Source organism: Musca domestica, unplaced genomic scaffold, assembly GCF_030504385.1.
Source record: "Musca domestica strain aabys unplaced genomic scaffold, Musca_domestica.polishedcontigs.V.1.1 5, whole genome shotgun sequence".
NCBI classification, from domain to species: Eukaryota; Metazoa; Arthropoda; class Insecta; order Diptera; family Muscidae; genus Musca; species Musca domestica.
Genome location: NW_026712346.1, coordinates 15,248,336 through 15,263,604, shown reverse-complemented (window position 1 = coordinate 15,263,604; position 15,269 = coordinate 15,248,336). Strand labels below are relative to the sequence as shown.

The 15,269-nt window shown below is 35.3% G+C and overlaps 1 protein-coding gene across 1 annotated transcript in view; it reads left to right on the top strand.

Moving 5' to 3' along the window:
* The first annotated feature begins 11,504 nt into the window (after positions 1 to 11,504).
* The window catches only part of LOC101900851 (tyrosine-protein kinase Drl), a 46,599-nt gene continuing 42,834 nt past the window's right edge, over positions 11,505 to 15,269 (top strand). Inside the window, exon 1 of the mRNA XM_005184479.4 lies at positions 11,505 to 12,267. Within this exon, the coding sequence (XP_005184536.2) occupies positions 12,159 to 12,267 (109 nt within the window). The 5' untranslated portion in view covers positions 11,505 to 12,158. The remainder of the gene's footprint in view (positions 12,268 to 15,269) is intronic.

The window sequence follows — 15,269 nt, the reverse complement described above, 5'->3', positions numbered from 1 at the left end:
AAATTCCAAAAGAAAACAGTCTAAATCGGACTGGTGAAACCTTACTGAAATGGACGCCAAAATTTTAAAAAATGAGTCTTGAAAATAATTTAAAATTAATAATTATTTTTGAATGCTGTTTATTTAGAAAGTTTTGTTTTCAGAATGCGTCCAACCCCGGAGAAGCTGACATGGTTGGAGGCGCCGGTTAAATTAATGTTAAGTCTGCTAGAAGAGTTAATCCCACAAGTTGGGAAGACAGCCAATCTAAAAAATAAAATGTTCGCAGTAATAAGCGAACATCTTTGATTTTAAGCTTACAGCCTGTTCCACGATATCGAAAGAAAACGTTCGCACAACTTTTATACACGACAAACAGCTGATTTCCGTTCCACTAAAATCCACCAGAACGAAAATTTGCGCGAAAATCAAAGCGAACGAAAACGTAAGCATTTCAGTGTAATTTTGCGTTCCACTATCTTTTTTCTTTCGTACGCATGGGAACACAAATGTCAAAATCGGTCATATGTGTGTTTGCAGTCGTATGATAACAATTAAGGAAATTTTTTTAACATAAACATTGCTTGATTGAAAATGGAAACAAAAATGTAAGTAAAAACAAGTAAGCAAAGGCTATAGTCGTGCGGGGCCGACCATGTGATACCCTACAACACTACAATATGTTAGAAGCCCCCTTATGTCCAAATTCATTTTGGAAGATTTCGCTTTTGAAATTATGTGACGGAGCACTGCCCAGATGTTACCCTTAGGATTTTTACCAGGGACATTTGCCCAATATTTACGCACTCCGTCGTGTTTTGCGATCATCTCCAAAAGCAAGAGTCTCCTCTGTAACTCCAAATTTAGACTCTTCTATACGATCTACGATATTTGGCTATATTCGTCAAAGAAATCAGCAAAAAAGGCAGAAGTTCGCATTTTTAATGTTGGTAATTTTCAGACAAAAGTAGTGGTCCATTCTACCCGCTGTCCTAAACTCTAACTTCATGCGAGATTTCGTGTCCTTTGGTTTCTATTTATGACTTTTATAACGGCTGCAAAATCAGGAACATTTTTAATTGTTTGTCCATTTTAACCCCTAAATATATTGCGGACATCTTTGAAAACAATAGGCCTAGCCGTTCTGAGCCTAATCCTACCCTTTTCGTGAGGATCGAACGATAATTGCAATCTGTATATAATATCCCAAACCTGTGTTGTAAGGTGGAAAAATATTACGAAATGTACACCTTAATATTATAAGTCAAATTGAAAAAATCGCATGCGATAAAAAATATGAAAAAATAAAAAAAGTCACAAAATAATAAAAAATTTATATTAAGATCATTTTTGACTTATTTTTATGTGATTTTTTTAGATTTTATACTTTTATGTCAAGAGGGCATTCTGAATTGACAAAAATTGTCAAAATCGGTCCAGCCATTCTTGAGATATAAGCATTCCATCAACATTCCTTTCCCTTGTATATACACATTGTACATATTTCGCTATATATATCCGATATATTTACTATCGGCATCTACGTAACGGTCAGAATTGACCTGTTCCTCTATTTATGATTTCGCCGGGACTAAAAATATTCACTTTATAATGGAAATTTGACTTTTATTTATCACAAATATTATAGTCTTTTTCACCCACTAAATATTACCCGATGACCATCAAAATCGGAAGGCTTCTGCCCAGCCCGAAGCTTCAGCCCCATGCTAATTTCCGCGTCAATTGGTCCATAATTGCGACCTGTAGAGCTACTGCAAAATCAGGATTTTTTCACAGCACACACACAACAAACACAGACCCAACAGCAACACCAACATAAACAACCAACGTCCCCTCGTCAACACATGGAACATCAAACCGTGCAGAAATCACCCCCATTCAAATGCACATCACAACAAGATTTTCCATCCACATCATCAGCAAAAAACGCTCCAACGTCGGTGAGCAAATACCCCTTATCCGTTGGCAATTGCGGCTGGTCGAGCAGGCAAATGCAATAGCCAAGGAGTAAGTAGATGCAAGCAAAAGGATGGCTGCCGCTGCAGAGAGAATGGCAGATTGTGCCGAGGCCCAAACAAAAATGTTTAAGTCAATAGAGCCATTCTATCAACTTTTTTACAAAACAATTCGCTTTAATGGTCCATCAATAATAATTTAAACTATTTTTTTAATTTTATATTTTTATTTTAATAAAAAATTCTGTTAATTTTACAATTTTATTGCAATTTTTCTCCTTATTGCGTCAGCTCTACTTTCAACATCATTATTATGATCCACTTCGTCTTCCAGATCATCATCAATAACATCACCTGGCGGTTCATCTGATCGGTAACGTATGCAGGAGGTCCCAAGATCCGATGATACATCGGAATCTGTTCTTTAGGACCCCAAAGCACCCTACAATGACGTTAGGCGCATTGCATGCCTCTTATTGAATTTTTTCAATTCGTCCCCTGGTGACTTTATGCGGATATGCGTGCCATCAACGCATCCAACAATTCCAGGGAACGTTCTTTCATAGAAAGTCTCCATTGTGTTGCGTTCCTCTGTTAGAGTCGGTTTTTTTATCCATTGGCCACAATTGTGGTTCTCAAAAATTTGCAGACATTCCGCAATGGTTCTGCTCACTGTCGACTTCGCTGTTGAAGTCAAGGCTTCGTTCCCTAAATTCTGTTGATAACTTCCTGTCGCCAAAAACCGCAAGAATGTGCCAAGTTTTAAATCGGGGCGGATTTGGGTAGTTCTGCAACCGGCCACCCAATTCTCTTCCATCATATCCAAAAGAGCCCGAAAAACTACCTTCAACACACGAAAATTGGCCACAAACCTAGAAAAATTCATTTTTTATTATTTCAAAAATGTAAAAATACAATCATACTTACTGGTTGTTATGTACTTCAAATAAATTCGAAGCATCTCTTAAATGCCTCCGTGGTACATTTTGAACCTCCTCCACATCATCCATAAAAATAGGGCTACAGAAATATTCATTTTTTATTTTTTAAGAACACAAATAGTTTGAACACAATCACTAGAATTGTTATTTTGTTTATTTACAATTTGTTTGTTTACAACTGAACTGTCAGTTGAGATAGAGCCATTTGGCGCTTTTTTGTCTTATTTCGCGATTAATTTTTCCAAAAAATATTTAGCAAGACTGAATCACTGAAGGAATTATCCATATAGGTTCACGATATCGTATAACCCCCATATGACGGTACCCTCCGATATTCGGTATTTTGATGGTTTTAGCCAGATTTTCTAACGGAATTGTCTGATAATCCACACAAGGAGTTTCTTGTGGGTAATTTATCCCTTGGAAGAGAATTATATATATATAGGTCCACGATATCGTATAGATCCCATATAACGGTACCCCGCGATATTCGGCATTTTGATGATTTTAGACACATTTTTCAACGGAATTGTCTGAAATTCTACACAAGGGGGGTTTTTGAGTACTTTTCCCCCTGAAAGAGAGTTGTCTATATAGGTCCACGATATCGTATATCCCCCATATAACGGAACCCCCGGTATTTTGATGATTTTAACCATATTTTCCTATGGTATTGTCTGAAAATCCACACAAGGAGTTCTTTGTGAGCACTTTATTTTTTGAAAATTTTCTAATTCGTTCCAAATGGTGGAGGGTATTCAAAGTTCGGTCCCACCGAACTTACTGCTTTTTTACTTGTTATCTTTATTTTTGACCAATTCCATGCCACAAATTCAATTATTGAGATGACAACAAATACCGGTAAAATCATCACAATTAGGTTCATTTTTGCGTGAAAATTTTGGAGTCTCAATTATGTATTAGCCATGATGGAATAGAAGTGGTAATCTCTTTTGTCAAATCGATAACGGTTAACGGATAATGCCAAACCAAGGTTGGGGAATTAGATCAAAATAAATGTTGTGTTCCAGAACCTACAAATTAGTACTAATTAGTGCTAAATCTGCTACAACGCGTTCCCTTACTCCAAAAACTTGCAGCTCTCTCGAGAGAAAAATGGCGCTGTGTGGTGCACATTTCTGCTACATGAATTTGACCGAGCAGAAATGTGCAAATTGTAAATTTGATATTTAATTGGCAGGGCTAACAAGGTTGTAAAATGTATTGATACATTTCAATGTTCGCGCGTGACAACAAATATAAAGAAAAAAAGATAAACTTAAAAACTGAAGAAAAACTAATATTTGTCGTGCAAAAAACAAAAAGAGAAAATATGGAGGAGTGAAGAGGACTGGCTGAATGAGGAATCAGACGAAGAAAACGTATTGGAAAACAGTGCAAAATTAGTGAAAGGTAAATTGAAAAATTAAGCTTAAAATCAAAGATGTTTGCTTATTACGGCGAACATTTTCTTTTTATTTTTTAGGTCGGCTGTCTTCCCAACTTGTGGCATTAAGTCTTCTAGCAGATTTAACATTAATTTAACCGGGGCCTTCAACCACGTCAGCTTCTCCGGGATTGGGATTTGAGAAAACTCCACCTCTAAATACTCTTCAACGCATTCTGAAAACAAAACTTTCTAAATAAACAGCATTCAAAAATAATTATTAATTTTAAGTTATTTTCAATACTCATTTTTTTTAAATTTCGGCGTCCATTTCAGTAAGGTTTCACCAGTCCGATTTAGACTGTTTTCTTTTGGAATTTTGAATGTTGACATTTTATCGCATTTCTGCTAATTTTCCGTTTCTTATTTTTTGAGCACATCTAAATGAGAATGGCATTTCGTATTGTTCTCTCTTCTGCTAGTTTTACTACTAAAAAAGTACTGTAACACAACTAAAATTTGGATGCTCTTTTACGGCTAATAAATCATATGAAACTGAAGACAAAACAATATTAGGTGTGTCTGGTTACCCTGAAATTTGTAACAATTGTTGCAAATTGTTACTGAAAGTCTGTTAACATAAAATGTCTGCAAAACCAGTTGATTGTTTTCAAGTTTTTGCAGGAATTCCGTCTATTTACTTTTCATAGTTTTCTTGCAAAAGAGAATGAAACTACCCTACTCTCTCAGATAGAATTTGCTGGACAGTTCCTTAAGGAAAAGTAAGCAGACACACCTATAATAAATTATTGTACTTAGTTTTACAACCTGTATCAGTAACAGTTTATCTCAAATAGATTAGAAATCAAATAGCTCGTACGGTGGGTAAAGATATATGAAGATGAGAGCCCTCCCGGATTTTGTCTACAGTCTCGTCACCGTAGTATCTCCTTGCTAAAGAAGATAAGGTTTACGTTTTTTTGGGTTTTGTTTACCGGGTATCGTCCGAATGTGTGCCGAATCCACCGATGGTGGTAGCAGGGGATCTTCTTCAAGGATACAGCCGCCAAGTTGCACTCATCCCAAAGCTCGTGAAAGCCAGTTGCTGTGTTGACCAGGACTTCTTTAGATTCCACGTTTTCACAGCAGATGACTATCACGCCCTTGTAAAGGGTAGCGCTGCCAAACAGCAACTTCACCCAAATCTTCTTCACCCAGAAAGACCAGTTCCCTCATAAAATCTTCGATTAGAAGTCATCGACTCTCGCTAATTTTACCTTCTGGTTCAGCTTAATTGATGATCGCTACTCGAAGATTGGCTGGGTAGATGGTCTGGGAATGTTTTCTCTTCCGTAGATGTCTTCTTGGCCTCAGGATGTGGCTCCTTCGTAGACCGACCTCTCTTCAACGCTGAGTGTGAAGAGCTGTCGGTTTCTTTCGGAACTGCCGAGGCTGCCGTTATCGTAGGTTCTGACTTCCTTGCCTTACGTCTCCTACGCTTCTTGGCAGGAGGATTTGACTCAGCGGGGTCAGCATCCACCTCCGTCGTAGGATCGGCTAACGGAGTAGTAGTATTGTCGGTGATAGGTTTGTTGACGACCACAGGTCCCTCAACGGAGGGCTGATCCACGAGTGGATTTTCCCTCTCATTGATAACAGATGGTAGGAGAGCTAGAGCAACCTGATCAAGAGAGCAACTCGGTAGTTGCGGGTGGTTCTATTCGGACTTTATGACTACCCTGAGGTTCTCTTTGATCAGGATCCTCTCTCCGTAATCTGTGTGGGGTCCCGGCTGTTCATTTATTTACATAACTTTACCGACCTTTTGTAACGCCGTTTTGCTTTCGCCTTTTTCGAGTCGACGCTTTCGCGAGTTGTAAGATTGCTGGTAGGGTTGCCGCCAGCACCTTCTCTCTCTATGTCTTTTTGATGTGTCTCACCTCTTCCAGACGAGGGAATGACAGTAATATCAAGTTCCTCGTCAGAAAGGGGTGAGTCATATCCAAAGCCAGAGGGAACACTCTTCTGACTCTAAATATATTCTTGATCATTGTAAAATTCTAAGTCGATTTAGTGATGTCCGTCCGTCTATCCGTCTGTGGAAATCACTCTAGCTTCCGAACAAAATAAAGTAGGTTGATAAAATGTTACTGAAATGTATATTATGTCTGCAGGACTTTTGGTATTGAAAATGGACCATGTAGGTCCACGTTTTGGTATAGCTCCCATATAACGGCATCTCCCAATATTCGCTATTTTGATGATTTTAGCGACATTTTCACAAATTTGGTATTTGAAGTTCGCAAATGGTATTACAGCCTATGACAACAAGTTTTATATGCAGGTCCACGTCTTCGTATAGCCCCCATATAACGGTACCTCCCGATAGTTGGTATTTTGACGATTTCAGCAACATTATTCACCGGAATTATTTCTAATTTCGTATTTGAAGTTCGTAATGGGTACTTCAGCCTATAACCAAAACTTTTGTATCCAGGTCTACGTCTTCGTATATCCCTAATATAACAGTACCTCCCGATACTGGTTATTTTGATGATTTTAGCGAAATTATTGACAGAATTTGTTTTCAAGTTTCGCATTTGAATATTGTAATGGCTTATGACAAAAGTTGCCTATGCAGGTCCACGTCGTCGTATAGACCCTAATGGCTACATTCGGTATTTTTAAGATTTTAACCGAATTTTTAACGGATTTTTTTTTTGAAAATTGCCAAATTCGTTCCAAAAGTTCGGCCCAGCAGAACTTACAGCTTTTTTACTTTTTTTTTTTAAAGTTTAATTGCATTATCCAAAAGGTTTTAGTGGAATTTGTAGTTTAAAGTGGAACAATCTGACCGCATGTTGTAATCACGCTACAATCAAAAAATTGCATACGCAGGTTCACGTCTTCGTATAGCCCCAATATGACGATTTATCCCGATATTCGGTATTATGATGAGTCTAGAAACATTATTCACAGGAATTATTTCACATTTCGTATTTGCAGCTCGTAATAGGTAATACAACAGACAAATGACAGACAATTGTTTACGTAGGTCCACGTCATCATATAGCCCACATATAACGGCTCCAAATAAAAGTTCCACGATATCGTATATTCCGAATATAACGGTACCTCGTGATATTCGCATTCTGATGATTTTAGCCACATTTTACAATGAATTGTCTGAAAATCGTAACAAGAAGCCCCTTCTGAGCACTTTACCCTCTGGAAGAGAATCTATATCTATAAAAGAGGAAAATGTTTGTATGTTTGTTTGTTTGTAATTTATGGACTCGAAACCGCTGAATAGATTTTCCTGAAAATTTCCATGTATACTGCAACATCGCCTGAAAGTAACATAGGCTATATACATTTTTGAATTTCCACTTGGAACTGGAGATATAGCATCAGAATCGGAGGTACCTCCCAAAAATTTAGATTTTATATGCACATATCTATTGATCGATTAAAGATACAGTCTCCAAATTTGGAATGCGTAACGGAATTTGGAACAAAAATAAGTTTGCCAAATTATATTGTAATCGGTTCAGGTTTGGATATAGCTCCCATATATATTTTCGACCGATTTCGTTCATTTGATGCCTCAAACACAATATGAATGTTCGATTTCAATGAAATTTGGAATGAGTGACGGAATTTGATCCGAAAATAAATTTGTCAAATTATATTGAAATCGGTTCAGGTTTGGATATAGCTCCCATATATATTTTCCGCCGATTTCAAGCATTTGATGCACCAAACACGCTATGTATCCCCAATTTCAATGAAATTTGAAACGTGTGATAGATTTTATGTAAAAAATTGATTTCCCAAATTATATTGAAATCGGTTCAGATTTGGATATAGCTTCCATATACATTTTCGGCCGATTTCATGTATTTGGTGGACCAAACACGATATGTATTTCCAATTTTAATGAAATTTAAAATAAGTAACGGAATTGGGAGCCAAAATCAATTAGTCTTATTAAATTGAAATCGGTTCAGATTTGGATATAGCTCCCATATATATTTTCGACCGATTTCATGTATTTGATGCACCAAACACGCTATGTATCTCTAATTTCAATGAAATTTGGAATGTGTAGCGGAAATTAAAACAAATATACATTTGTCAAATTATATTAAAATCGGTTCAGATTTGGATATAGCTCTCATATATATTTTCGACCGATTCATGTATTTTATGCAGAATACACGATATGTATGTTCGATTCCAAAGAAATTTGAAATATGTAACGGGATTTGGATTAGAAAATAAATTAGTCAAATTATATTAAAATCGGCTCAGATTTGGATATAGCTCCCATATATATTTTCCGCCGATTTCACATATTTGATGCACAAAACACGATACGTATTTCCGATTCCAATGAAATTCGGCATGAGTGGTTAAATTTGGTACAAAAATAAATTTGACAAATTATATTCAAATACGCTCAGATTTGATTATAGCTCCCATATATATACTCAGACGATTTCACATATTTGATGCACCCAAAGCGAGAGAAACGAAATCTGGCACCAGAAAAAAATGCCAAATTATATTGAAATCAGTTGAGGTTTGGGTGTAGCTAACATATATATTTCGGCCGATTTCATACATGTTATGCACCAAACACGATATATATGACCGATTCCAATGAAATTCAGAATGTGTGGCGGAATTTGGTTACAATAATAAATGTGACAAATTAATTGGAAATTAGTTAAGATTTGAATATAGCTCCCATATATATATTCTCGGCCGATTTCACATATTAGACGCACCAATTTCAATGAAATATGAAAGGTGTGGCGGAATTTGGTGTAAAAGTAATTTTTTTTAAATTATATTTAAATCGGATCAGATTGGGATATGATTTTAATAAGAACCATTGACCCACAACGCCTTATGCTAACACTAAAAGACAACACAACAATTAATTTGAAATACGCTTATTACGGCGAAGTATGTTGCTATCTCGAATTCACTAATTGCAATAAAAATGCCACTCAACTTTAAAAAATTGCAGTTTCCTGCACGCTTGGTATTTGCTATGAAATAAATTCGTGTATGTTACTGCTTTTCTAATGGTTTGGTTTATTTACGCATTAAAGTAGTGCAATAATTTTTTTTAATTTTTAAATTTGTTTTTTTTAACCAACATATATTCGTAAAAAATGTTTGAATGCATATAAAATCAAAAGGGGTAGCGAAGCGCACCGGGTTCAGCTAGTTGTCTATATAGGTCCACGATAATGTATAGCCCCCATACGACGGTACCACCCAAAATTCGCTATTTTGATGATTTTAGCGACATTTTTACCGGCATTGTTTCAAATTTCGTATATAAAGTTTGTAATGGGTACTACAGCCTATGAAAAAAATTGAATATGCAGGTCTACATGTTCGTATAGCCTCTTTATAACGTTATTCGGTATTTTGATGATTTTAAGAACATTACTAACCGCAATTGTTTCAAATTTCTCATTTCAGTACCCATTACATCCTATGACGGAAAATTATCTATGTAGGTCCACGTCTTCATGCAGCCCACATATTTCGCACTTGCCTTTATTTGGTATTTTGATAATATTAGCGGCATTATTTACCAGAATTGTTTCCAGTTTGATGATATTAGAATTGTTTGAAATTTCGTATTTTAAGTTCATAGTGGCCTATGACGGTTTTCCCTTGAGGGTTGTTTTTCGAATAAACATTCATAGCAATAAATAATGAATAAACATTCGTGTTTATTTAGGTATTAGGTGTCATGAATCGAAACTAACCTATAAAAGCTATATCTTAACCGATTTCCACTAAACATGGCTGAGGTAAATTTATATTTTATGTGACTTCTCGAACCCAATATTATTGTTATGGAGTGCATGCTTTGTCATTCGGAATACTTAAATATAAGATCGTATGAAACTACTTAATGGGACAAATATAGCGTTCTTGATGTATTGCTTACATCAAATATGTGGGAAATATATATAGGAGATATATCCAAATCTGAACCGATCTCGACAAAACTTTTTTAAGATCAAGTATCTCTTGTATTTTATTCAGAAAATACTTCACTGAAATTTAGTATTTAAAGGAAAATAATAGCTCATTCTTGCTTAAAGTAGCAATATAAAAGAAGGCATTATCTGTTATGGTTTTCAAAAAATAGACATTTTTGCGGACATTTGTAACTTTTTTTGTATTTTTCCAAATGTGGAACATTTTTTGCTTTTAAGAAGATTTTTGATGACCCTCTTTATGTGTTTATGTGTTTATTTCTGTTTCGAGATGAGCTTACGCGTTTCGCTGTTGGCTCATCAGACATATTTGGTGTGGATGATGGCTTACAAGGGCGCTTCTCTGGAAAGTGGTAATTCGTTCGAACATATTGCGATTAAGCATATGCGAATTAAACACCAGAAACCCTCCAAGTTCGACTCAAGTTCTATTGGCAAATCTTTTTCACATCAAAGTTAGTTTTTGTAGTGATGGATTTTTTGTCCACAACAACCACATTGCTTCCAATGCATAAACTTGTTATAGTGCTGCTGGAGGAGGACGTTGAGACGGCAACTTCTAGTTGGCTGCACACCGAGGTCCGCGATTCAAATCCCACAGCAAGGCTCGGCTTAATTTTTATTTATTTTTTTGCTCTAAACTATTTTTATTAATTCCAAAAAATATTGTTTGAAAGTTTTTCCAATATTGGGTACAGTTAAACAATTAGACTTCTTCAACCTTTATAGTGAGTGTAACTCAATGTAAGTGTGAAACTTTCCTTCTTATGACTCATTTGAGATAAAACATAATGAAATAAATGTGAAAATCCGTTTCATTATAATAGAATCCACAATGTTTAAAATTTTGTGAAGGGAGAAATTCCCCCTATTTTCTTGCATTCCAAAACAAAACAAAAAATCTGTTATATCGAGTATACTATGATTTTCCAACAGATGGCAGCTCATGTAGGAAAAAAAAATCAGTAAAATGCTGCCAATATAAGATTTCCCCTTCAGCACCAAAGGGGACTAACGAACAATGCCTGTTGAAGGAGAATGCCAGCCAGCAAGAGAGGAAATGAAACTGTTATACTCCCATGGTAAGTGTAGTGGAACCTCTCTTGCCACCACCAAAATGCAATGTCTTGTGGATTGTAAATGTTTTCTATGCTGCTGGCGCTTCATAAGCGCTCCAGTCTATGTTGTGTTTTTGTTGTTGTCGTTGTGGTGGTGTTCAATAGCGGGTTGCTTGGACGGACTATCTTTTGGCTCAGATGCGATTTGTTTATTTATCCAGTTGACAGTTCTTGGAAACTCGTCACGGTGTGCACATTAAAAACTCGGATGATGCTCCTCTTTCGGATATTGTTAACGACATCAACGGAGACGAAAACCAAACAAAAAAATTAAATCGAACGTATTTAACACTGCCATCGCCTGCAGTACGGCCGTAGTAACATTACATCAATAATACAATAAACAACTTAAAAGATCTCTTTAACGGCTCGTGTATCATTCGAACGGATTTGGACACATTGTTCGAAATGTCAGCGGAAGATTACACCAACTGGATTAAAGTGCATAAATAATAAAAAAAAATAAAAATTAAGAGTCCTTAAGGAAAAAAAAATAATTATAATATTGTTGACAACACGTGCAAAAATACAATAATTTGTTGTCTTTTTTATAAACATAAAAGTGAAATTTGTAAGAAACGAAATAAAAATCTATATTTTTGGAGCACATTAAGGATTTCATTAAGAAAAAAGAATAAATCATAAAAAAAAGAAATTGAAAGAATTATTTAAATTAAATTGTTATTTATACTAACTCACAGCAGTTAATTGTTGACACATTGACAATGTTTCACGTAGTGACCATCCTTGGATTATTATGTTTAGCTCTGTGTAGCCTTGTCCAGGGCCATCTCAATGTTTATCTAAATTTGCACGAGGTTATGCGTCTAATAGGTGAGTGCTAACGGAAATTTTAAATATGTATGTATATATAAACGTAAAGCATGCAAAGCTATCTTCCTCGGTTTTCGGGATTACGAATTGAGACAGAAATGAGTGTCCTGGCACTGATTAAGATTTAAGGAAAATACACATATCAATAGAAAAGTTTGCTAGACAGAAAATTGCATTTTCGAGAGAGGGGAACCTTAAATTTAAGCCTTTCGATAATGGACGTCATTTACCTTTCATTCATTTTTACCTATTTTCATGGGAAAATTAGATAATATTAAAAAGAATAAGCGTATCAGTTGCCATAAAGGATACTAGGCGTGTGTAAGTTAGCCCCCATGACACTTATCTTTCATTTTCAAATAAATTTTCCACATGAGTGGTATATTTTAAATAAAAATAAAAGCGAACGCCGACTGAACGACTTTACTACAATTTCTACAGGAATTCCGAATTATAAACAATATTGTACTTTTTTGCCATGAAGTTTTCTCAAATGATTGCAATTGTAATATTTAGATTGATACATATTATTCTGCCATGCAGCATGAAAGTAAATACCTACATTCAAAATAGATTTCTCCACAAATAAACTTTCTACGGACTGAAAGCTTTAAAAAACATGATAGGTCATTCGATTGGATAATATTAAAATAAAGAAAATAATCGACCTTAAGGAACACGCCAACTTGAGAACTTTTCATTTTTAATAAAAAATTCCATTAACCACCACCCTCTTTGTTCTGTCCAGTCTGTCTATGTCTAACCAAAACCATATTATTCCTCTTCCTTCGTGAAGACGTGACTAGAATCTATGCTCTTTATTGTCGTTTTCACGACAGTTGGGTCTACGATCCAAAAGGACCGGCGTTCTACACGCCCAAGGACTATCAGCTCGAACCATTCTGTAAAGCAATTGGTCTGCTACAATATAAATAACAAATCTTCATCGCACGCATTTAGATAAAGCTTAATTATTTCATTGCATTAAAAATGCGTCGGCAGAGTAAAAAAATATTATTCAAGGATTTTTTTTAGAATTTATTTTGCTCCTTTGAAAACTACTCGTACTCTAGCTTCTTGAAATAATTGATTTTACATGGAACCATAAAACAAAGATCGTCCTTTCGCTGTCAACTGTTAAATTTAAGAAACTCTGAAAGTAGTGATCTGCACAATTTCGCCTGTATGTACTTTGTATTTATCGACCTAAAAATTTGGAATGATGCTTAAGATGTAAAAAATTTCGTAATAGGGAAGCTTTAAAAACTCAACTTTCAACTTCACGCGCTCTCATTTAATCTATCGTTTTCATACAAAATAAAATGAATCATACGTTTACAGAATAAAGAAACAAATAATATTTGTCATACAAAGTCTTCAATTTTGATTATTCTTAATCCGAAGATACTAAAATCCTTAACGCGACCAAAATTGGACGTTATGAAAAGAGCAGTCGATATCAGCACATTGGTTTAAGAGCCATTCAACAAAGATGCCAAGTTGTGGTGATTTTTGACGCATAAAAACCACTGTTTAAAAGTTGTAGCGATGTTCTTTTTTAAATTGCTACTCTGGCTGTTTAGGGTAGCGGTTGTAGCGATTTTTAAGCCAAATTGTTAATTGTCATCACTTTGACAGCAAAAACTTAGTGAGGAGATAGGCTTATTGATCGACTTTATATAGGGCTTGTAACGAACCTTTCTATAAAGGAATTGATGAGTTTAGAAAGAAATTGAGAAACAGTATGTTTGTATATGTGTGGGTGAGATCTGTTCTTCTCTTTGATTAATTTGTTTGTTTATGTTAATTATTTTTGCCAAAGTTTATTTATACCCTCAACCATAATATGAATGGAGGGTATGTTAAGTTTGTCATTCCGTTTGTAACACCTACATTTTGATCTGCATAGAATTCGATGTCGATTTAGCGACGTCCGTCTGTCCGTCCGTCCGTCTGAGGAAATCACTCTTCCTTTCGAACGAAATGAAGTAGGTCGATAAAATTTTTGCAGGTATTTGGTATAGCCCTCATATAACTGCACCGACAGATTTAAGGTTTTTTGGCTACTTTAGTCACAATTTTAAACGTCTACGTCTTCGTATAACCGCCATATAACGGTAACCCCCTATATTTGATTTTTCTTTTTTTTAGTGATATTATTCATCGAAATTGTATAAAATTTCGTATTTGAAGTACCATCTGTGATAGAAAATTGTCTATGTAGATTCACGTCTTCGTATAGCCTCCATATAATAGTACCTCCCTACCTCTGGTATTTTGGAAGATTTAAACGACATTATTCACTGGAATTGTTTCAAATTTCGTATTTGAGTTTCCTAATTGGTACTACCGTCTGTGACAGAAAATTGCCTATGTGTGCCCACGTCTTTGTAGGCCCCAATATAACGCTAACTCTCCATATTCTATATATTTATGACTTTCGTAGTATTTTTCAATTTTTTTTTTGAAAATTTGCAAATTCCTTGCATATGGTGGAGGTTATTAAAACTTTGGCCCGGCCAAATTTACTGCTTTTTTGCTCGTTTTATATTCAAGTTGGTCTCTTTGCAAATAATTGTCTAATAATTTGTGCCCGATAATCTTTGAATAGTGAATTAGTTTTTCTTAAAATCTGAATTTTTAGAGATGTGACACTGTTTAAGAAAATGTGCGACAGGTATGTCGTTCAAATAAATCAAACCCCTTATGAAGCTAATTTATTGCTCGCACATGTTTAAGGATCAACATGTATAATTTATAGTTCGACAATTTTCAAAATAATATTATTTCAACCAATAATTTCCACACAAACAAATTGCGCTTATGTGTAGTCGACTGTACCGCACTTGGAATAGCATTTGTTGTTTGCAAACATTTTGAGATAAAATTGAATTTTTGTTACTCATGTTGTCAGGACAAATACTACTACCACTGCTGCTGGATGGCAAACAACGAAACAAATAATTCTAAATATGTTGTGACATAAAAATCCGTTTGAAAAC